The sequence below is a fragment of the Eucyclogobius newberryi genome, unplaced genomic scaffold (genome assembly GCF_026437365.1).
Source record: "Eucyclogobius newberryi isolate DKJ021-1_F unplaced genomic scaffold, fEucNew1.0.hap1 SCAF_17, whole genome shotgun sequence".
Classification (NCBI taxonomy): domain Eukaryota; kingdom Metazoa; phylum Chordata; class Actinopteri; order Gobiiformes; family Gobiidae; genus Eucyclogobius; species Eucyclogobius newberryi.
Window position 1 is genome coordinate 29,375,565 of NW_027315801.1, and position 24,634 is coordinate 29,400,198.

Below are 24,634 nucleotides of genomic sequence, written 5' to 3' on the forward strand. Positions count from 1 at the left end.
AATGTGTTCGTACATAGATATAATGAATTTAATTTGACATAAAACAATTACTAGAAGATCTTTAATGTTGGGGAATTACAATTTTCTCATAGTGTATAAGAAATGTTTGAGTAATTTGTGATTATAATTACTTAGCACCCCCCCGGCTGATATTTTCCACAAAACCGCCACGGACTCAAAGTTTGCCGGGAATTGTAGGCTTTATGAAACTGCACACGCTCAAAACCATCAAACTCCATTCTGTTTTTTGTTTTTTAAACAAAGACGAGACTTTATTTGATTTAATTTTAACGATGCAAACAACACAGTTTACACAGCAAAGGGTGCACAACAATGGAAAAGCAGTTTAAGATGAAAGACAAACTAAAGTTACCTTTTAAACATTTTTAATGGGTAGCCAACACTGACTGTATTTCCCAAAACATATTTACAAAATAGTTATAGCTTATAAAAAATAAATAAGCGCAAGGGAAAATAGAGCAAATTAACATTCAAAATAAACTGAACTGTTTTGTGCTTCTAGTGTAACCACTATGTAATTATTGCAAAGCTATTTACAATGTAATTTTCTTTATTATTATTATTCTCAATCAGAAAAATAAGGTCTCCTACTTCTTGCTGTATGTTTTTGAAGTAGCCCACTAATATATAGAAGATTTTATTTACAGTGCATTAAAGAGCTACATGTAGAGAAAAGATTATTATGGGAATGATATTGATAAAAAGTAGATGGCGCGACTGTGTGAGCATTTACAATTAGGAGGATACTAAAACATAACACATTTACCTTGTGCTACTGACATTACCACACCTCTGCACACTGTGGTGAGCATTTCATGCACATTAAGACAAATGTCGACATAAAATGAATACCTTGAGCAAAATAAATGCTCGCTTAAATAGTCCAGCATGAAGTTCAATGCAAATTTGTACTTAACAGATTTATCACGTTGCAAGGTAAGCATTCCACATTTCCAAGTGCTGCTGTGTGGTGTGTGTATTCTTCAGTGCCCCCTGCTTGTCCCAGCTCGTGGAGACTGACCAGTGTGAGTTGTACCCCTTTGTCCATCTCTATCTTCTGGTTCTTGAGAGGAGACTGTGGTGTGTGTGGGTGGAGAGGGAGGTGGGTAGGAGGGGGGAGGGATGCTGAGGCGAGGCAGAGGAGGCTGTGCAGGTCTGGGGGAGCTGGGCAGAGGTGGAGGGGCCCTGGAAGTGGCAGGAGAAGCGTGTGTGCTCCGAACCACACGGGTGGCTTCAGGTGGACAGTCACTGATTTGCTCTAGCAATGAGGGCATGTCTCCCTCAATCTTCTCCAACACAGCTGCCATTTGCTTCTCAATCTGCTCAATCACACTGTCCATTTGCCAGTCACTTGTGTGCGGTAGCCCAGTTCCATATATCCCAATGCCTGAGCCACTCGCGTAAATGGAGCTGTATGGACTTCCAAAACCTGTCATCTCCATTCCAGCTGTGATCATTTCAGGATCGTAAGGTGTGGCGTAACGGCCCAAACTAGCTGTACTGCCAACTGAATAACACCCTGGTCCAGGGGCAGGGCCTGTTCTTGGTGCGCTGAATTCTGCACTGTATCGGTCAGCTTTTCTACTCTCTCTATCTCGTCTAACTAAAGGGCTAGTTTCTCCCCTGGTTCTCACCTCTCCCACTGCTGTGGCTGGTGAGACTGGTGCCACTGGCCTCTCCGCCACTGCTTCTGGGACTTGAGTCTGACACCAGTTTTCATCTCTTTGTGCGCCGGGCTTTCTCTCAAGCGTGAGTGTGACAGCAGTTGGACCAGAGTCAGTGGATGTTGTGCCAGGGGACGAGGCAGCCATCTTGTGTTTGTTAACTGGGTCAGGGACATGCTTCTTGTCAACATCCAATCTTTCTGACTCCCTGACACCATTTTGGCTGATAGGAACTGATTTAGCATCATTGGCCCTTTTCTCCTGTGCGTTTTCAGGCTTTACATTTGATTGATTCTGCTGATGTGGAAGTTCTTTTATTTCTGAAGGGGAAATACCTACTGTTGGGCCAATACTTGACCTGTCTCCTATCTCCTCATAATCCAATCCCACTGGACTGTTCTCCACTGTCACCTCTAAGGACACACTACTGGATGTTATCCCTCCATCACTTGTACCCTTATCTCCCTCATCACTGGTCCTTTGGGACTCCTCCCCTCCCTGAACCTCTGCCGAGCTGTCAGTTGTTGCCTCTGTGTTCTTCAGTCGCTGCATGAATGTTGTTACACGGATTGCTTTCTGCAAGGCATAAAAGACACAGAAACCATGTTTACTATTTAATACAACTGTGGTGATACTATCCTCTGGTTCCTCGGGAAAGTGAGAAGTGATTATGAAATCTAAACATAAAAAAGCATTTGGTGGAAATCTTTAAAAAGACAGAATGAGTTGTCATCATATTTTTGAGGTGCAGTGCTTGTCTTAGAACAGCGCACATAGTTAATGCCATTTTAACTTTCAGGAGATATCAATTCATATACCCTGGATAAAATATGTCTTTCTTTATCAATTTATTAAGAACCGCTCCATCGACCCCAAGTATAAATGTTTCAACAGGTAATATAATAAAACTTTTATTTGAGATGTGCAGGGCCATTGATTCTCCTGAAGCTGTTTTGACACATAAATATTGCTAACTACAGTGCAGCTGAACACAAGCAGCTTCTGTTAAGACCAAGCTGGGACCTATAGGTGCAGTAAGCAAGGATCTGATCAAGAGGAATGACACACAACTGTCACTATCAGTGCAATAGTCCAAAGTGGCCTACATCCCTTAAATCCTTTCTAAAGCCAGCCTCCTTATCTGCACTCATCTATAAGCAGCAACACACATACATACATTGTACTTTGTTGCTAATGTTGATCTAATTTGACTTCTAAGTTTATATTTGTGCAGACGAGGAGTCAGAAAGGAACAGAGCGTGCCACTTTGAGCATAACCTAGAGAAGAAAGTGGGGCAAAGTGGATGGATTTCTTCTGGGACAAGGCAGTGTGTGGTAGTGGATCAGAACAGAGCATTGACCAAGAACTCCATCTGCTCAAACATGTTCGTTTGATACTTTTTTCTAGAAATTGTTGGTAAGATGCATCAATGAAACATGTTGTGCAGAGTTCTGTCCATGCTCTGTCCCTCCGCTCACCCTTACACAGTGAGCAACAATACCTTTAAATCCTGGGCATTACATGAAGAGAGAGAGAAGAGGAATAAAGCTCAATTTGCCTCCATCTTCTATATTTAATTGTACATATGCAAGTTGTACATAATGGCCATTTATACATTTTCACAATAATACATATCATAGGATACAAATTGACATACCCGCCATTTAGCTTTGGCAAAGTTCTTTTCAAACTGTGCACACACTCCGTCTTTGAGATTTTTCTCGGATGCGCCATTCCCAGCAATCCTAAACACAGATGATGCAAAGGTATGTCAGAACCTGCCTGTGACAACTGGATTGCAGTACTATTGGTGACGTCTTGGAGATTACCATTCATGCCAGAGTGCGTCTTGTGCTGTGATTCTCAACATCTGATCTACCTCCATTAGCCGACAAACAAGCTCCTTAGCTGAAAGTTATAGAATAATCTTTCATTCTTTTATAAACAATACAAAATATTAGTCAACAACTCTGTTATCTTACATACTCTGCATATATATATATATATATATATATATATATATATATATATATATATATATATATATATATATATATATATATGTATACTGTTTTTCTTTTTGACTTATATAGGTTGTTATCATTGTTAATTGTTTTATGAATCACCAAAGTAAGTTCCTGTTTGTGTGGATTCTGTTCATATGTTCACACCAGAGAGAGTGTGTGGTGTGTCTCCACCATGTGGCCATGTTGCGTACCTGCAGGTGAAATATCGTCCCAGTATGGTGTATCAAACTCATATTCACCAGCAACAATCCGACAGAAGATGATACGGTTATGTAAATCTGTATTTTCCTCTTCTGTTTCATCATAAAAAGGGGGATTACCTGATAATCTATAAATGTAGTAAGTATGTTATTGCATGTATTCATGGACACATTTTGTTCATTTAGACTGAATAAAAGGAAATTAACTGATTGAATAGATAAGATACTTACAATATGAACATAATGACACCCACAGCCCAACAATCAACTGGTCGTCCATAGCGATGACGAGCCACTACTTCAGGAGCTAAACACAACAAAAACAAACATTTACAGCACGAGACATTATGCATTATTAAAATAATCAAAGTAATTTAAATTACAATTTGTTATGTGCACTTACAAAAGAAATTATGATTTACAACATTTTAGAATATAGAAGTAATTTTAACATTGGAAATCTTACCTAGATACTCGGGGGTTCCACAAGGCTCTGTAATAGGCCCATTTTCAAATCGAGACAAGTAGAAGTCTCTCAACACAACTTTGTTGTGGTTGTTTTCATTGTAATACATCAGATTTTCAAGCTGAAAGAATAATAAATAAGTAAAAATCATTTTTTAATTTAATTTGATCTAATACAGATAGATGTAGATTTTCTAAAATATATCTGTAGACCCGCTGACCCGTACTTTAATTTTAAAGACTCATACCATCTGTGAGATTTCAGTTTCCCCCAGTAGAGGGCATCTGAATCTCATGTTATCCAGTAATAAGAGCTCAATAACTTGCTCATAATTTCTTGGTGATGGAGAGTGAAGATGTCTATTTGTACTTGGGCCTCAGTGGAGAATAGACATATGGAGTTGTTTCACAGATAAAATCACAGATCACAGAGTCTTTAAAGCTGGAGTCTTCTCTACAGAGCTTTTATAGATTTAAGAATTCAAAATGGATTTGGGATGTTTCTCTAATTTGTGTTATTGTGGGACCAACTGTTCTGCTTTGGAATAATAGTACCTTGAGATTTCTGTGAACTATATTAAGGGAGTGTAAGTACGCAACAGCCTCCAAGACTTGTCTAATGACGTTGGAAGCATCTCTCTCTGTGTAATTCCCTTGGTCCAAGATCCAATCGAATACGTCTCCTCCTGTGGCTCTGTGTGCATAAAATCACAACATGAGATATGTAGAAAAGAATGTTTGATGAGCGCACTCAAAAATGTTGTATTACTCCACATGTTCAACAATAAAACCAGTAAATTGTTCTTTTCAGTTTCTTTTGATTTGTTTTTTTACTAACCAAACTGTTGTGCTTGACAGAATGTGTTGCACAGGTCTTACGAGGTGGCTACTGTAATTCCTTTTTAGCCCTGTTCACAGATTTAATCATTGGTATTGTGTTGAGGGTATATTTTAATAACTAATACAACTGCCTGTTCATTCCAAATCACCACTTTCCCTGAATTGAAGCAGCAAGTGTTCAACAAGCCACAGCTCTTGAGTGTCATGGACAGGGCACACTCCGTCCATATTGATCCGTTCTCTTTCCTCTGAGACCCACTTATGCCAAACAGTGCTTCAGGTGCACTGAGTAATGTAGTGTTACTAAGAGCAAATATCCAATCCAACACCTTGCTTTGGCGCTCTGGGCTGGATCTGAGCACATAGTAATAAGAGATGAGGCTCAAGTCCTACCCTTGAGCTGATAAATTTGTGTCTATAAAAGTACGCAGAGGAACACAACATAATTAATACACAAGCTAACATGATTACAAAAGACTAATGTAGTTTAAATGGAGAACTCACAGTTCTTGGATTATAAAGTATTCTTTCCTTGTCTCATATGTATCTATCAGCTGAAGTATATTAGGATGGTTCACCCTGGAAAAGTAACAAGATGAAAGACATTAGTGAAATAGATTCACAAACTGAAGCAAGTACAAATAGAGAACATTCAGTCACATTGACTACTTATCTATTCATTATTAAAGATCTGCTATTGTTCCAAATTTCCTTCTTACAATTTCAGAATCATGATTTCGTTCTTGGCGGCCTTGCGGACTTTCCTGCCGTCCTTCTTCAGGAACTTTTTACAGACAAATACTTTGTCTGTTTGTCGTTCCTTAAGCAGACACAGCTCACAGAACTCCTTCCTGCAACATTGACATCAAAGAAAATGTTTTGAATAGAATAATAACCCTCTATTCTGTTGGTGGAGTGTCCGCCACCTGCTTCTCCATGAGATGGTATTGCCTTGCCCAGAATTGTCCACAGTATGGCATTAAACTGACCGATATCTTGCATTTATTGCAAGATAGTGTTTTTATGGGGTCCTTGCTTGTCACCATGGAGACGAATGAGTTTAATGCCATACAGTGGAAGATTTTAAATTCTGATTCCGATATTGATACTATGGGTTATCTTGATATTAAAATATTGTTTAGATGATTGTTTAGATATACTGTACTATGTACACACTGATATACACGCACATGTTGTTGCTTCAAATGTATTTCATTATTTGGTGCAGTCTAATAGGTTTTTGAAATACAAATCAAAATGTAAAGTAAAGACTGTTGCCTTCAGTCATTCCTCCAGAAAATGATGTAATATGTGCAATCAAATTTGAGCCAACCCTTAAAATAATGAATCATGAATGTAGACCATTTGGAAATAATATAAGGTTGTCATCAATAAAATTCCCATGAGACTGACCACAGAAATCCATACCCAGCTTGACTGTACTCACGCTCGGAGGACTTGTCCAAACTCATATTTGTCCGTCACATCAGATATATGGTTGTATGACCGCCCCTCGCGCAGGGCAAGGCACCCAAACGGCATGATGGCATCCGCCTGGAAAACAAACACAGATGGGCTTTTTATTGACCTGAAAAACACAAAGTCAGAAATGTGTTGAAAGATTAATAAATAAACTATTCGGATGGCGCTCAGATAAGAGGAGGAAAGGGATTGCCTGCATGGCTAGCATGTCAAAGAGCTGTTAAGGCACTGATGAAACATTATGAAAGCCTCTTTGAGTTGATGTCTGCGATCAAAGGACGGACGTTACCATTAGCCTTGAAAAGGCACAATGCATATGCTGCAGTGATGGAACAGATCAGAGCACAGCTAGCCTAGCTTGTCTGGGTGTGAGCCAGTCTAGTCAACAGATACTAAGCTACCCACTAAGCTTCTCTCTTTTTGGCCAAAGTCTGTGTGGGCTCTCTGTAACGTCCTGTCAAATCCAAGTTAAATTTCAATTACAAAGGCCAGTGTCCCTCTATCCCCGGAGCAGCTGGCCTCTTTAGCGGCCATCACTAGTCTAGAGATGGTGCAAGTTTTTAGTTTTGTGAGGAAACTCCTGTAAGATTCTTGCTATTGTAAGATAAAGATGAAAATATAGACTGTGAATTTTCAGTAATATTAATTAATTGTTGCTATCCAAACTTAGACCATTCACCATTCACAGACTTTATCTTAACATCTTTATTTTGTCATTATTTCCTGTCCCTCCTTTTTATAAATGCTTTGTCAGGAATGTAGAATCAGATCCATCTCAATGAATCGACTACTCATATCATTATGACATTTCTCTTTCAATACAACTGCCAAGTCCATGAATCATACGAACAATACTCAAATCAACTTAAATTTGCATTGTCTTATAAACCTTGTGGTGGTTAAAAAGGCATGTCAAAATTAAATATATAAAAAGTCTTACCCAAAATAAACACTGAGCCAACAGCATGTCTTAAAACGCCCAGGTACAAAATCAAGGATGTACAGAGTGAATCAGCAATCAATATAACATCTCAACAACAGTCCTCAGGCTGTCCTCTCCCACGTCCTTAGAACCAACACAAACACACTGCACCATTGGGTTGCATCTTTCTAAAATACCTCTAACAAAGATCATCATCCTTTTAATTATTTTAAGATTTGCAATGAAGATATCTTTCAGCAAAGGCCATTAAAGCATCAAGGTACTACCAGAGGCTTCTGTGTTGAACAACAGTCACAGGGGTGGATACTCGGGCAGGGCGATGTGGTCTAATGCTTTAATTACAATATAAAAGAAAGGAAGTGCAATAATTATATGATTTCCAATGTAGCTTGTCAATTACATTATTATTGCATCACTTTTATGGAGGCAGTTTTTCAATTCTGCTTCACTCCTCACATTCTTTCTCTGCCATTGTTTATGCAACTGAGAGGAAAACCAGGTTATATATAGCTCAATATTCCAAATGTCATATTTCCCTAAAGCAAATGACAGTATAACAAACACAATGATATGACTCAACCTTAGTGGATACAAAACAAGCCTATGTAATTAGATAGAATTAGATATAACAGCTATGGGGTCAGTTTGCTAAATACCAAAATAAAATTACATGAGATTAATATTGACACCATTAAACACAAAAAAAAAGACCCAGAGCAAGGAAAATGCCTTGATGGCCTTATTATTTGTGCAAAGGGAGAAAAGTAAATACATTATTCATTATTACTGGCAAGTTGTGCCCTTCTGCATGTGTGTATCATTACAAGTGCAGATGACAGGGCCAGTGGCACTCGAGGGTGACCATAGAGGAGGTGGGGCGGTTGTAATCTGTGCACTGGCCCTAATCTCTAATCTGTAATCCAGAGCACTGAATGTGCTGCTAATGCTGCTGCTCCATGTGTTGTGTCCATGTACTGGTACCAAGTGCAACATTGTGATGGCTGACTTTTCACATTTGTAAATAGTAGTATGTCCATATGTGCAGAGAGTATGACTGACCTAGATGTTAGATAAGAACAGCTGTATTCTCTAAACATGATCCTGGGACAGCGAAGGTGATATGAACAAACCCATGAATTACAGGCAATATCTGCCCCGCTGCAAATGTTATGGGGCAGAGGACAAAACTTTACTGAGTGCTTGTTAGTTTTACTCCTCTCGAACAATGTCCCCGATGGCAGCAGTTTAAGTTACTGGGTTTTGTGAGCACAGCACAAATCCCTGCACACTCTTGCCACTTCAACTTGATGTTCGACAGTTGCAGACCAGGGGACAAAGAACAGTGCTTTGCCCTACAAAACCTCTAAACTTTTAACTCTTTACAAATGAAAGTTTATCATCATCTTGTAATAGCAGATTTTTTCCTGGATTAGTAACTTCTCTACAATTCCTCTATTCAACAAGACATTTTAGTTAGATAGTTGTACATTATAATTCATTAAATATGTTTTGTTATTCTGGAGCTTTTTGAACAAAACTACCTTCATATTTTGGTTTTGAATGAAGCATCTCGGCCTATTAGCCAGTCCATTTTAATATTATACACTATTTAGAATGTCTTAAGCTGTCTGAAAATTGGGCTGGTAGAGAACATATCTAAACCTGCTAATGTAAGCTAATGTAACCTTTAATGGCATACTGTATGATGATGGATTTTCATGTGTTAGCGTTATCCATAAATCCAATATGGCTATCCACAGTGTAAAATACGGATATCCACAATGTAAAATGTGCTTATCCTCAATGATCCACAATTTCTTAAAATAAGAACTGGAGAGAAAGAAACTGTGGAAATATTTGACTAGAAAACACAAAGGATAAAGTCGGGTAAATGTGTGGAACAAACTGCAAGGAGAAAAGAACACAATGACTAAGAGCAAAGAGCTGAAAGAAAGAGTGATGGAGTGAATAACAAAAAAACTGCAGAGGCATATTGAGAGCGCCCTCAACTTCACAGCCTCTGTAGAGTGTGAAGGACGCACACTGGCAGCAGAAACGTGTAACAAAAACACTTGTGAATGAACACAAGACTGCAGTACTTAAAAAAAAAGGAATGCATGTATGTAGTCCTGTTAACTGATGTCACAAACAAGAGGAGTTGAAGTTAGTAAAGCCAAAGAGGTTCTCTCTGGGAGTGAAACAATAAGAATAAGCAGGATTCGGATGGAGATGGAGAGGCCATATTGAAACATTTTGGACATGTTCAGAGGAGGTATATTATATCAGATAAGTGCTAAGGCTGGATGATGTGGTGATAAAAATTAAATTGTGATCTGATCCCTGCAACAATCAAACAAACTATTTTGGTGAAATTATCATATTATAATGTCTCTATTTCGCTATTTCCTTATTTATGGGGTTTGTCTGCTCAAAGCGATCACAGTGACGCATGAGATAACTTAATTTACCTCTTAAAGGCTCTGGTCATGAATCATGGCTAAAGGAAAATGGAATTCTGTCAACAGGAAAAAAGTTACACATTGTGCCCCTCATCCAAATGGTTTCTTCAGTTCATCTGACAAGGACTGATAAATAACTCCCTTATAGTATCCCTCTGAAGGACGTGACTCACAAGTCCTTTGATCGATTGCACTGACAAAATCATGATCTGGCTCCAAGAAAATGATGATACATGTTTACATTGCCCACCCCTAATTACTGCTATTAGTCAGTATTAGGTCTAGAGCAGGGGTGTCCAAACCTTTTTCACTGAGGGCCGCATTTTGAAACTTATACGGGGCAAAGGGCCACAAACAACCGGACAATATTGAATTTGTTGAATGACAAAGTGATTCATTAAAAATTTTGCATTTGACATAGTTTGGATGAGCCTCCACACCTTTAATAAGACTTGGAACATTAATATTAGGTTGGTATAACATCAAAATGCATAATCTTTCCAATTTTACAGTAAAACCTACTGCTTCTTGTTGTTTGGATCAACTTAGCAGGAAGCAGGAGGGCCAACAAAAATGTGTCTAAGGGCCGCATTTGCCCCCCGGGCCGTAGTTTGGACATGCCTGGTCTAGAGGAAGATGAGAGTGACAGGAGAGACTGCATAAAGTAGATTAAGATGGAGGTGCACGATATAGTAAACAACCAAAAAGTAGAAGTTTGTTGCATGAATAGTGGCATTGCCGAACACGTAAAGTTTTGTTTTTGTTTTGAGCGTGATTGGGCTGGTTGAAATTCAAACAAAGGAACAAAATCTTCTGGCACCATCACACAAAAAGCATTTCTTATTCTGCGTCCTGTTTGATTATGTTAATGCTATGCGGCACACTCCTATTAACAGCCCAGACTCAAATGTGAAGGTACACAGGGCTGCGAATCACACCCTGCCTCTGTGTGTCAGTCTGTGTGCGCTTGTTCACAAGTGTGCGCGCTCAGTAAAGCTGCTGTAGCTGAGGCGCCAAATGAATCCAAGAGAATACCTTTTAATCCGCTCTAAGCAAAGTATATGCGAAAAAACTCGACGTCAAGGTTATCTGCCGGTCTAGTCACTCCTCCAGTATAACAGCCACGCCATGTTCATTAATACAACGTAATCAATGTAATTTAAAGGTTTTCAAGATGACAAATTCATCCGAAATAATGTTAAATGTTAAAATGTGTAAAGTCCACACCGTGTTTGGCTTGAGCTAACTGTAGCTTATATCCCCTGCCAGGAATAAGCAAAGGAAGATACATTAGATAAGATAAGATAAGATAAGGTATTTCTTTATTGTCCACACATGGGGAAATTTCATTGTTGCAACGCAGATAGATACAAAGTAAAAGGACAGACAACCCATAGGAAGTCTCTTAATAGAAGAACTCTTATAAACAAAACTCTTATAAACAAAAACTCCCATAGACAAAACCTTTCCTAATAAGGAATGGAGGGGAAAAATAAAGATAAAATAAAATAAAAACAGCTAGCGTAAGACAAGATAGTACATTAACGCAAAGATGATCAGCAGAGGCAACATCTCCAACAAGGCTCCTGACAAAAGTTACCACACACAGATAAACGTTACGTATTGCTGATAATAACAACAGATCTGGGACAAAGCAATATTAAGTACAATGGTTAAAACGTTGGCAGTGAAATGGTGAATCGTGTCACTGTGTCCTTGGATTTACCAGATGTGACCATGATGCCTCCCAATCACAAACATGGTTATTATCATCAGCAGCAGGCATAAATCCTGTACGAGATTAAATGATGCACAATTTAGATGAGAGGAGATGTTATATATACATAGAAGAGAAAAGCAAAGTGTGAACAGATGGCAGAAAAAAATAATTAATTACTTGCAAATAATGACCAATAGCGAGTCCTTCGTCTACAATGACAAAAAATGATACCAATGTTACAGTGCTTCACGTCGATTCAACTACAAGCAACAAGGAACGCACAAAGTTTAGTGGTTTTGAGCAAAAGTAAAAAAGATGGGAAATTTACAATACAGAGTTGGGACATGTTATCTTTCCTAGGGATGTCATAATTTAAATTTTTTGTGTAATGATTGTTAACATCATGACAAAAACAACAATAAAATCCGACACATTTCTAACACATTGTCACTCCAGCAAGATGCAAAAATCCCTTTGATTTAGATTTAGACTTAATTTGCTTCTAAAATCATCATATTTTTAACTACTAACATTTCTACTAAAAAAGACCAAATTTAGTGTAGAAAATTGCTAATTTTCCATACATTGAATTACATTTTTTTAGTATGTTTCTAAAAAGGTCACGGTAATATTTTTTTAGTCTTTATGTTTATATTGTGACCTAAATAACCACAATTATCGATTAACCATACAACCTTCACATCCCTAATCGTATACCTATATAAAGTATGTTTGAACTAAATTCTGCCTCCAATATTACTTCTGCTACTGCCAACACAACAACTATAATAAACTACACTCTGAGGTCAAAAGAAGCATGCACTTAAAAGCATTTGCATGAGTAATTGAACATGTCTTCATCAAAGCACAATGTATGTATAAACTGCTAGTTAAATGAATCTTTTTCCCCTCGTCCCATGTGATTGAGGACCGTGATTACTTCTGCTTGTGTGGTCAGTAGATGTCTGACTTCACTCACATGTGGAGCAGCCTTCACAAATGCATGCACACATTTCACACGCTGCTGAACGCCACAGATACATCCCGGTTGTGACAGAGACAGGAAAAGACGGCTGCCTTTCACTAATGTCTGACACAATGATTTTATGTCTTTATTGCCTCGACTGTCAAATTCTTCCGGCATGAAATAGGCCAAAAAACGTGCGTCTGCAATTTTGGCATTTCTCTGATGCAAGTTTTGTCATTGTGTTTCCATTTCTGCCCCTATGGCTCAAAAACAACTCAAATTATTTTCCACCGCTAGTTAATATTTAAGAGTTAAATCTTATTCTAGCTACTTGGGGTTTGAGGCAAGCTATACTGAGAATCCAATGCTTTTAAATGTAGTTTGGTAGATGGTAAACTCTTCTAAATGTCTCTTTTAACTGTGTAAATGTTTTCATGATTTGTGTGCTATTACTTTTTTACTTTGCCCCATGTCACCCTTGAAAAAGAGGTTTCGATCTCAATGGGTTTTACCAGGTTAAATAAAGGTTAATGAAAAATAAAATGGAATAATAAAAGTCTTTTGTCCGATGCAAAGGGAAAAGGGTCAAACCACTGAGGACTGCCACCTCATTATTCTTCAAGTGAATGTTTTGGAGCTCCACATTATTTTCTTTATTTGTGCTGACAATTTAATATCCATTCTGTTCCCATTAGCGGTCGCGGGTGACTGGAGCCTATCTCGGTGACTTTGGGCCTTAAGCGGGGCATAGCCGGAGAACACGGAGAGAGAACCCATGGTAACACGGGGGGAGGACTCACACAGAATAAAACCCATGATCTCCTTATTGTGATGACATGGCCTATTTTTAATTCACACATTCTTTTGATAATTTGTGTTTGTTTTTGTGTTTTGCTTGTAATCCATGTAAGTAGAGCTGACAGTGCTACAATAATTCTCATTAATAAAATCCAAACATGAATTATTCCATTGCACGCCTTCATTTGCATTGCTTTGGGATCAAAACTGTGAAAACATCCCTTTAGTTTATCTCCCTTATGTAAGAGTTTCAGTGGATTTAATTAGGAAATAATTGCAGTGTAATTATTCCAGGCAGAGCAGCTGAAAGCCCTTTAGTGTCGTTCATATAACTTATTTGTCCCACAAAGATATGTTTCCATTAAGGAAGGATATCATGACATTAATGTGAACTCATAGCCTAGTTTGTTCTAGCCAGAGAGTGGAGAGAGGGGCGCTAAGCTGCAGTTCTTTGGGGCGATAGTGTGACCTGAAAATGGGGCATTGAAGTGGTGAGGATGGAATACATGAGAGGAAGACCCAGATTGAGAAAATAAGATGAGAGGGCAGAGGAAGCACGGTCAATTATCAACAAACACTTCTTGTTCAGATCCAGTCGAGGGAAAAGTGAAAATAATGATTGATTAGAGACCTTTTCCTCAAGAGTATTATGTTTTGACATAAGACGCAATATGCATAATATGGTAAATATTATAGTACAGTACTTTAAGTTCTGAAGTGAGACAAAATGCTCAGGAGCAGTGCCAGGGGAGAGAGTGACGCCCTTCGCCCCCTTGATTTCTGCCCCTTACAATCTCATCTAAAATGTTCAAATAGCAATCTTGACTTGAGACTACGATCACAAAATCCCTACATTGTGCTAAATCTTTAAACTTGTGTAAAACAGCTTCAGGCGTCGCTGTTAAAATGCTTATACACCATGAGCACCACCGTGGAAGACCTTAGCACTCCCATAGTCTCTTCAGGAAAAAATGTCTGGAGTAATCCCTGAATATATGTAACAAAGACAATGGTATTTATTATCTACAGGCTGTTTTGGAACCTAGACACTGGTGGTGGTGAAAATAAAAGCCTGAGAGAATATGGAACTGACAAAACTGATAAAACAGCAAAGGTGGTGCTAGGGTGAAGCGGGACTGTGTGGATTGAGCAGCTGAGAGGAGAAGCCAAGTGCTGAGTTTTAAACAGGCTGTCTGATAATTCATAGGCTGAGCAGGGCAGCGGCGAGTGGCTGGACCAGGTGAAGCAGAAGAGAGTCTCTGCAACACCTCAGCAAGCTGGAGGTTCTATACTTGTGGCAGCAGTACAGCGTTGTCATTAGTTTAACGAGTAGTTGTATAGAAGTTGTGTTCATCATAGTAGTGACACTAGTCAGTAGGGACATTCTTGATATCAGTAGAAGTAGCAGGAGGTACTTTAAAGTCACTAAACAACTTTTACCGTACCAATGGCAATATTTTAGTACTGCATCCCTCATTTCATGTACACTAATATACAGTGGTATACAGTTTTTTTTAAGTACTCTGAGTGTACGATTATTTACTATATTGTATAGAGTGGTGGATGGTACATAATATACTGTAATATAATCTTTCTTGCAGAATATTCCCAGTAGAGTCCACTCGCTTGATATAACTCTAATTCCCTCATTGGCCACTCTGCTCTGTGTTTGTGTGTCTGCGAGGCACTGCTACAGGCGTGATAAGAATATGAGAATTCATCTGTTAGCACTGGGAGAAAATCTTTCCAATAAACATACTTTTGCAGCGCTATCATTAACTTGATAGTATTAGTATTGATGGTCTTGGAGGATTTTATTCATAAAATATTCGACAAAAGCTCTATGTGTCATTCCCAATTTGTCTACAGAGCATCAGATGTGTCTTTTTGTGTTTATTTTACCATCAGTATTAATATTATCTTGTCTTACGCTAGCTGTTTTTATTTTATTTTATCTTTATTTTCCCCCTCCATTCCTTATTAGGAAATGAGAGGTTTTGTCTATAGGAGTTTTTGTTTATAAGAGTTTTGTTTATAAGAGTTCTTCTATTAAGAGTATTTTTTAAACTTCCTATAAGTTATCTGTCCTTTCTCCTGTATCTACCTGCGTTGAATAAAATTTCCCCATGTGTGGACAATAAAGGAATATCTTATCTTATCTTATCTTTTTAAACAGACTAGTGAGAAAAATGGAAAAGTGAGAGAAATCAAGCTAAAATAGGCAACTACGTATTCACATAAGGATTTAAATTATAGGCCGGACAAATTAAGACAAATTATTGCACGTATGAACTTTACAACAACCACAACAACATTTTTGGAGATCTTTACTGAATTGTATTGTGTCATTGTTTATTTTGTCCACATTACGCCCTTGCTGGTATCAAAAATGATCTCCGGAGACGGTAAACACCTTTTGTGAACTGCCTCCCCCCCTCTCTCTGTCACAGTGGGACATGTTTGTGTGTTGTCGTACTCCTGTTTTCTGAGGTCGGTCCTGTTTTTCCCTCCGCCTCATTAGGACAGTGGACCGGCACGGGCTTATGGCACACTTGGGTGGATCCTTAGGAAGCAGAACCACAGAGCCAGGTTTTCATGACCAACATTCTGTGTGTGTGTCTGGGGAGGATACGTGTCGGGCTGACAGGCAGGTGCTCGCTGACTTCACAATATCTCTAATATATGCTCACAATTGTAGAAACTCATCACTTGCAGGTTTTGCTCAGAACAATTCACTGTTAGGTCGTTTTGTTGGACTGTGAGCAACAGATTTCAAAAAGTAAAAGGTCCAAATTGGGCAAAAAATAGTTTCACAAATTGAATTCAGAATGTTTGACCAGGGCTCTAAACCATTGTCCCAGCATCAATGGGCAGTAAAGAAACAAACCTTTATATGATATATTATGTATTATATAATGGGAAAGTACATACAGTCGATTTCTTGTCTCTCTAGTTTTTCTTATGGTCTTGTATAACCTCCTTCCAAATCTAAAATGAAAGACTACCAATGTGCCTTATTAATGAACATTTTATTAATTTATTGATTTCAAAAGGGCTAAGCAGGCGTGCATAGCAATGAATCATTTCAATGATCTGTCCTCCGTTAAAAGAAAAAAGTCAAACTGTAGTTGAAGGAGAAAAGCCAATTCATTGTACTTTGGATCCTTTTGATTCACTTTTGGGTTTTGGTCGTTAATTCAAAAATAAAACCAATCCAAGCAGTAATTCAGGGAAATAAAAAGATATGGCCTATACAGGATAGGTTCCATAACTCCAGTTGTTTTTTCTTATTGTGTGAAATTGGTAGACAGACGAGGTGTGCACAAAAGGATCCTAACAGTGAATGAAAGGAAAAGGGAGAATCATAAATAACTTATATAAACCTATTGCATAAAGCATGGAGGTGCATTTTCACATTCAGCACATTTCCCTCTCATACAGGCCAACTATAAAAATATTTATGAAGTGAAGCATGAGCCCGCTTTGCTTCTCACTTCTCCACATCAGCCACTTAGCCCATCCCCGCACTCGCTTGCCGTTTGCATGTGGTTGGCACTTCTGTCCACACCCCCAGACGTTTAGTTTTAATAGGCTGCTGCGCTCATGGTTGTAACCAGCTCTGATTGGCTTAACATTGAGAACACTGTCAGGTACAAGTGAATGATGCAGAATATCTCTTCATATTCTGCATCATTCACTTTTCAAAGATGCTGTGTTAGTTTGCCATGTCTGTCTGCCATGGACAGAGGCTTATGATGGTTATATGATAAGCTGAAATAAGTATGTTGATATGAGATTGGGCCCCAGGTTACTTTTGACAGAAACATTCGGGCCTTGAGGTCAGAAAGGTTAAGAACCCCTGCTTTACATAACAATAATCACATTATTGTATCTGAATGCCTGTGTAAACGTGCCTCCTCTGCAGGAGAATAAAATAGCCTTATGTCATTAGCTGGTGAGAATGGAAAATTTAATTTTCTTCCTCTATTATTTCAATCTTGTTTTTGTTTTTGCCCTTGTAACCTTTACCAGTGTGACATTTTACAGCATGTTGATAATTACAAAAGCTGTCGAGGGGCTTTAGGTTTTTTCAGATGACTGGCCTTATGGCGTCATGAGGCTGGATAACTTTTTCAGTTTTAGACATCTGGCCATTGTGCACAAATCATTAATTATATTTTTGTGTTTGACTGAGTTGACCTTCTCTTTTTATTTATTTAATTTATTTCTTGTTCATTCCATTTCATTCTGTTAGCACCATTTTCAGGGAGAAGATGAATAACGTAAATAGAAGTTTGAGAATATAGGACACATTCAGAGTTTATTAGGTCAGAAATCTTAATATTTAAGAGCAAATAAACCACCTCAAAAACCCTCTTCCTCACTTCATCACAACTGTAAATTAATATTCTATTTTTACACCGTTCACGAGTCGAGGCAAGATCTCTCGCTTCACTCAAGCATGTAGCTCGTGGAAAAAAGATCTGCAATGCCAGCAGCCAGACACAAAAGTGGTGTGTGCACATTGCTCACGTGTCAAACTCCTCTCCCGGGGTCTCACACACTGACACCTATCATCCTGACATACAAGCGGGGGGCTAAACAACAAGGGGGAATTGTCATTGCTACTATTTTAGATGTTTGAAAATGCTATCAAACATCCAGTGGGAAACATAAAAGTGCCAGAGCAGGAGATGTATCTGTATTTAAAGGTCAAACTGACTCTGGGTAAAGTCTGAGACCGTGCATCAGACGCTTGCTCATGAACTGAGAGATACTTTGGCAACAAGCATAATTACTGTTTGTAGTTCAACTTTGATTACATATGCTCCACTTTTATTTATTTGCCTTTTTCCTCATCTAGTCTGCTCTAAATGGGATGCCACAGCTCGCCTGGAACTGGGATAAACAATAGGAGGATACCGTCATTGAAAATTTACAATAAGCTTTGAAGTACAGTTTATTAATGTCTTATTAATGATCATCATGTTACCAGCCACTGACTGGTAACAGACTGGGAGGACATTGATTGTACTATACAATATGTGTCAGTGCTAGGCTAGTAAAAATGGAGAGATGTTGGTTTATGGGAACAGTTCATTACGTGTGAATTAAAAAGGTAAGGTGGCAGAAAGTGTGTGTACAAGAAGGGCCTCCATAAAGGTGAAGTACGTACACCATAAACCTAGATGAATTATACAACACATTTGGTCCCTCAGCTGATGCCTAACAATAATATATCTGGCCCTAAACCTGGACCTTACACTTACACTACAGTGATGCACCTTCCCACTCCACCAGCTTCCATCCACTTGTATCGTTGTAGGGTTTACCCTGCATATATTCTTCTGGAAAACCTTTCTCTCTCTACACAACCATTTGTATCTGTACCCACACCATGTGCATTTCAAGCCATCACAACCCCATTAATTCATTCCTTTTGTGGCAGAAGTGGCCTTTGGACAAAGAGCACTGAGAGCCTCGCCAAAAACTCAGACTTTAATTGAGATGATGAATATGCAGCGTGCTTCCTTGTACACACAGGCACAGGGGGATAACACTGAGTTCACATAATGAACATTTAATGATAGAATTATGCAAGTACAAAAAGTAACACTAATATTTTATCACCTAAACCGCAGTTTTTGACATTCACAAAAGCTGGATGAATTTTGCAATGAAAAATCCAGATCCATAAAAGGTCGTCTCAGAGAACCTTTGACTTCTATTTGGAACATAAAAGTAGAAGGCAAAGTAATTCTGAAACCCTAAAACTGCCAAGAGTCCACAATTTAAAAAGGGCATTGATTGTGCAATTGTTTTATTTGGCTCAGTGGGCAGTGGGCACAAGTGAAATGTAACAGCTGTTTATTAGAATGTTTCTGAAGGAAATGAAGGGCCTTAAGCCTCTGAAGGTACTGTGAAGGACAATCTGCTGTCAATAAAAGATCAACTGTGCACAAAGACAGTGCAGTGCCAAACAAAACAGAAAATGAGGATTTGTATTTCAATTGTTTGTTCATTCGGCTTCTGTGCTCATCACGGCGTGGTGAGGGTGACAGGGTGAATTTGACAGTACAGTAATATGTCACGAATAGACAGCGTGCACGTCACTGGTTTTCTGGCCCTCTGCTCGAAGGTGAATAATACCTCCACCACCTACACAGATGAAAAAACATAGAACAGAACTGAGGGGGATCAAACCCAAGAGTTTATTGTGCTTGAAAGACGGCACTTCTCCATAAGCCTTTAGATCAATTGTGTCACATGTGCTGCGATGTGTCCCCTGGAGGGTCTTTTTCACACGAACAGTAAACATGCACCTATCTAGAACAGGGACTATGCCACAAAGAGACACAGATGGGGCACTCACATGTCCAGTTATATCTCATCACTTCTCAAGTTAATTTTGAGTCTACAAGCCTGTCTTTGCAACATGCCTGTGCGAGTGTGCGACAAGGAAGTCTTCGCTCATGAACTAGGTCAGTCCGTCTCAGGGGGGAGTTGGAGTGAAAGATAGACAAAGAGGCAAAGTAAGGGATGAGGAAAAAGAAAGATACCAGAATATACATTTATGGAGTGGGCAAGCATTGTTAACCACTCTGACACAATCCACTGCAAACTTAAAGGGGACATACAGTATCAAGTTAAAATTACTTTTTTTTGAGCTTTTAAAATCACCGTCCACCATCTAGTACTAGTTCTTTTTTCAAATCAGTAACGTGCTGCTCCCGTCTCCGAAGCACGAAGAGTGAGTAAAGAAGTGAGTAAAGTGTAGGTGCATGTGGCGCAAACATCAGTGCAACCTCCGTAGAATTGTACGTGCCTCCTTCCTTTCCCCGCGAGCAGCATCTCTTCTGTTCACGGTAAGTGTAGTCAAGGTGTATTTAATAACTCCATAGTGAGGAGGAAAAGTGAGTCATTGATTGGTTGATAACAATAGTTTAAGTTCCTCAAAAATATGTAACCAAACACTGCCAACAATGTTATAGTGTCGTTGCCTCATCCAAAACATACCTGGAGTTGTGGCTTAATTCACAAACACAGAGAAAGACAAACTCTTTCTCTGAGTGCTCAGAGATTGCTCTGTAGCTGTTTTCCCCAAATAGTTTGACAATATGTTGGTTACAAAACCCATAAATCTCCTGTGCAGTTTTTAAGTCCATAAACCATTACCTGACCTCACTCGAGTGCACTTTCTAAATCGCAGCTAAGTCCTATTTTTCACGGGTCATGCCGAACGCAGTCAGCAGAGGGAGCTCTAGAGCACTTCTATTCCATTGAAAATAGGGCAAGTGTGCTTTCCAAATACAAGAATATATTTTAAGATCAAAACATAAAATGCCAAGGTGACCAAAACATGTTTAGCAGCCAATACTTCTCCTTCAAATCTCTTAAAGTCGATTGTGTGCTTTCACGACAACCCCAGCTGCTCAGTAGTTCTACTGTTCCATCAACCATGCAACATAAAAAGTGCATATTAATGTAGGTAAAGTCACAAAATCGGCTTCCAAATGAAACCAGAAAAGTCCAATAAGTAATGAAAATGAGGATACACCACTACCACGAAAAATAAAATGGTAAAGTATCCTGTTAGAGTGACATTAACTCCCACACCTCTCTCTTGTCTCGCAGAAGAAGCTCGGAGTGAAAACCGCTTTATTTTGGCTTGAGGCAAAAGCACTGGCTCCTAACTCCTCGCTGCTGTCTGCATGTCATTAACTATTAAATAATAACCCGGTTTAACTTCAGGGAATTGGAAAATGCCCATCAAATCAAAGTGGAGAAACGTGTACAATTTCCCTGAAGTGCTCTTGCCGTTCTGTTTTTGGACATAATGTATAAAATGGTCAAACTGGTATTTTTATTTTAGCAGTTTATTACACAACTACTGCAGGCAGATAAAGCAGGCATTGCAGTAATGTTTCCAGACGAAGATGAGCAAAAATGGTAATCTGACCCTGAACTAACTGCTGTTCAAGCACTTTTTCATGGGACTTTTTAGTTAACTTCGCTCCAGTGCAACACGGTAACCTGCAAAACCTCTTTGATCTCTGTATGATGAATAATGCATTATTCCTATAGTATTTAGACAACATGAACCCATATAAAAGTAAATGCACAGCCCCAAATTCTGTGTCGTCATGGTTCTTTATCTCCCAGCTTCAAAACTACATTTCCAATCATCTTTAACGCTGGTTTAATTTGATTTGCATGAGAAAAGGAGGAAGGTCAACAACAGTGCATGTGAACAAAAATATTCTAACATGCACAAGACAGTCTGTAGTCCTCACCGTGCATATAAGACACAGTGAAAGTGTTTTTGTGAAATATTCTGTGCGATAGAAGACTTAGAAGTGAAATCTTGCCCCAAGAGACGACCGGTCTAGTGGAAGAGTGGACAGAGAGTCAATTTAAATACAGGCCTATATTGGTATAAGGTAAATTACTGCTGGAGACAATTTTAAAACATAGGTCTGTGCTGTTAGTATATGCTGTGTGTAGGACTACCAGGGTTATTTTTACAACTGTGTGGGCACCGACTACACCTTACAGAGGCTGGTACACCTGTGGCAAAGCGTGGACATGTGCTATACAGAGAGAAGCTTCCTCAGTGAGTCACACCAAGTCTGCCGTCTGAAGAGAGGGTCAACAACAATGACTGAAGACATATGCGCACTTTTGACCGCTTTTGTTTGCTTTGAAACCGCAGAGGTGGATTCAACGCCCGCAGTAGGTTATGTATGAGTTTCCAACGTTCCCATATTCCCACTCTTTCCCATATTTATTAGACATTGCCAGCATGACAGGTATCTCCGGGATGGACGCGTCACTTTTAGAGTGATTCTTAATCATATCAGCGCGCTATCTTTACAACTCTATTCACTGTCAAACCACCATCTTTATCAGGTGTTAAACTATAACAAACATAGGCAATAATGTTACACTTTTCCCATTGTGAACGGCAATATTGATCTCAAATGGCTTAATAATAGACATGGGACTATTGACTTCCTGTTCAAACATGCAGAACTGATAAGCCCCGCCTCTTTATAGTGACGTTTCACCAACAAGCAGCAGATTTTCATGTTTTTATGTTTGACAAGTGGTTAGAACACTACATTGAGTCTTCGTTTTTCATATTTTCGCAACCTAAGTACAGGGATGTGGGTGGGGATAGGGGGTAGGTGAAAATAGGAATTGTCGGAGCACTCGAGCCTCAGTTGCAGGACAATACAGGAATAATTCAAAAATACGACTTTGAGAACACCAATGATGAGGAAACAATTATATAACAAGTTAAAAAGCTCACTAAAGTTGATATAATATGTCCGCTTTACGTTCAAGCAGCAGTACTGGTACTCGATTTCTAAACTGCAAAAGGAAGAAGCATGTATTCAAATCCAACTACTTCCTTAAGTCTCACACACTCTTTGACACACAATAATATTCACATTCACATACTCACATATTCACCTAGTGCTGCTTTTGGTCCTTACTTCCAGGGTTGCAATCGTTAAAACACTTTTTATGGAAACGCTAATAAAGTTGAGTACCCCAGATGCTACTTAATTAATGTTTATTGGGGTATGTATACCAATTATCCCAAAGTGTCTGTCTTTTTGTATAATGTATAGCTGCTTTTCTCGACAGAACATTCACAAAGTGCGAAGTCCAGAATCAATCCAAGTTGTTGGTAAAATGGTTTATCCAGTAGATCTTAAACAAAGTAATGAACTCACATGATAATTAGCTTGTGTCTGCTATTGGAGTCTTAAAAATAAATATGTCTTATTCATGCTAAATCTCGGTTTAAGTGGGAGGCTATTTTTAACATTGAAATCTGTCCATTTACAGCCCTGGCATAGTTTTTTTTTCAGTATGTCTGACAATTTGTGCCAATTTAAACTTGGTATAATGCTGCTATTCTGGCCTGGATTTAGAGAGATTTTTTCCTTTTTTGACAGTGATGCATTTGTCTGTGAGTGACTGTCAAGAAATAACTCACTATAAAACCAAGATTTAGTGGATAGCAGGGAATTAAGTCTATTTCAATTAAAATGAGCAGGAAAAGGATTAATGCGATTTGTCTGTGATGATGCACAGCTTCAAAGAATGAGGGATAAAGCAAAGACATAAGTTTAGTGGTGAAGGTTGAACTCAGGACATGGCAAACAATAAAATAAAAAAGCAATGATTTTAATTTCACCTCATCCTGGAATCAATATTTACTCAAGCCTATGAACCCTTTGAGGCCACCTTTTCATCGTATTGTATATCAACCAGAACTATCACTACCCTTTTTATGATATAAGAACAACTACGTAAGTAAAGCTGTGCAATGAATTCAATTTTAACTTAAACAATTCCGTCATTGTTAATGGTCAATGTGGTTGAGGCTTTGGAGAGGTCCAGAGTCAATCCTCTGTCAGTTTTTAATTAGGCATTTATATTTTTATTTTTCAAATCAACACATTTTACAAAAAAAAATATGAAAAAATAGATATGATACAATAGTACAATCTAATAGGAAAAAGTTATGATGGCACTGCAACAATGCCCCATTGTCCCTCAGCAAACAAGATCAACTATGGCACTTCAATTACCCTATAGTGAAATTGTCTGCTTCATGGACACAACAAAAAGCCAGATTTATTTTTATACGGATTAATTCAGTTTTCAGTTAGCTAGGCTTCAAAATAAATCATAACATAGGCCTATACAGACGCAAATTTTGAGATGAAAGCACTTTAACGCAAACGAGTCTGGGAAAGGAGCCTGAGGGCCACATTCACGCTGCATTAAGTCACTGGAGTGAATCTGAATTACTTGCATAGTAAATGAATGAGAGTGAATGGTCAGTTTGTCTTGTCTTGTGCACTGGGCCTACGTTGCCATAGAGACGTGAATGGCTCCTCAAAAGACACAACACATAAATGAGATCTATGTATGAGCTTCTTTTCTTTTTTCAACTGTAAAAATACATAAAACACAAACACAATGAACTAAACAAGACCAGAGAGAGAACAGTAGATACAAATCAAAA

The 24,634-nt window shown here is 38.6% G+C and overlaps 1 protein-coding gene across 1 annotated transcript in view; it reads right to left on the minus strand.

Moving 5' to 3' along the window:
* Positions 1 to 529: 529 nt before the first annotated feature.
* The window catches only part of camkvl (CaM kinase-like vesicle-associated, like), a 34,839-nt gene continuing 10,734 nt past the window's right edge, over positions 530 to 24,634 (minus strand). Inside the window, exons 2-11 of the mRNA XM_072449848.1 lie at positions 6,666 to 6,772; positions 5,938 to 6,069; positions 5,723 to 5,797; positions 4,934 to 5,072; positions 4,380 to 4,500; positions 4,145 to 4,220; positions 3,905 to 4,041; positions 3,516 to 3,594; positions 3,344 to 3,431; positions 530 to 2,261 (exon numbers count right to left, since the gene is read on the minus strand). Of these exons, the coding sequence (XP_072305949.1) occupies positions 1,005 to 2,261; positions 3,344 to 3,431; positions 3,516 to 3,594; positions 3,905 to 4,041; positions 4,145 to 4,220; positions 4,380 to 4,500; positions 4,934 to 5,072; positions 5,723 to 5,797; positions 5,938 to 6,069; positions 6,666 to 6,760 (2,199 nt within the window). The 5' untranslated portion in view covers positions 6,761 to 6,772 and the 3' untranslated portion in view covers positions 530 to 1,004. The remainder of the gene's footprint in view (positions 2,262 to 3,343; positions 3,432 to 3,515; positions 3,595 to 3,904; positions 4,042 to 4,144; positions 4,221 to 4,379; positions 4,501 to 4,933; positions 5,073 to 5,722; positions 5,798 to 5,937; positions 6,070 to 6,665; positions 6,773 to 24,634) is intronic.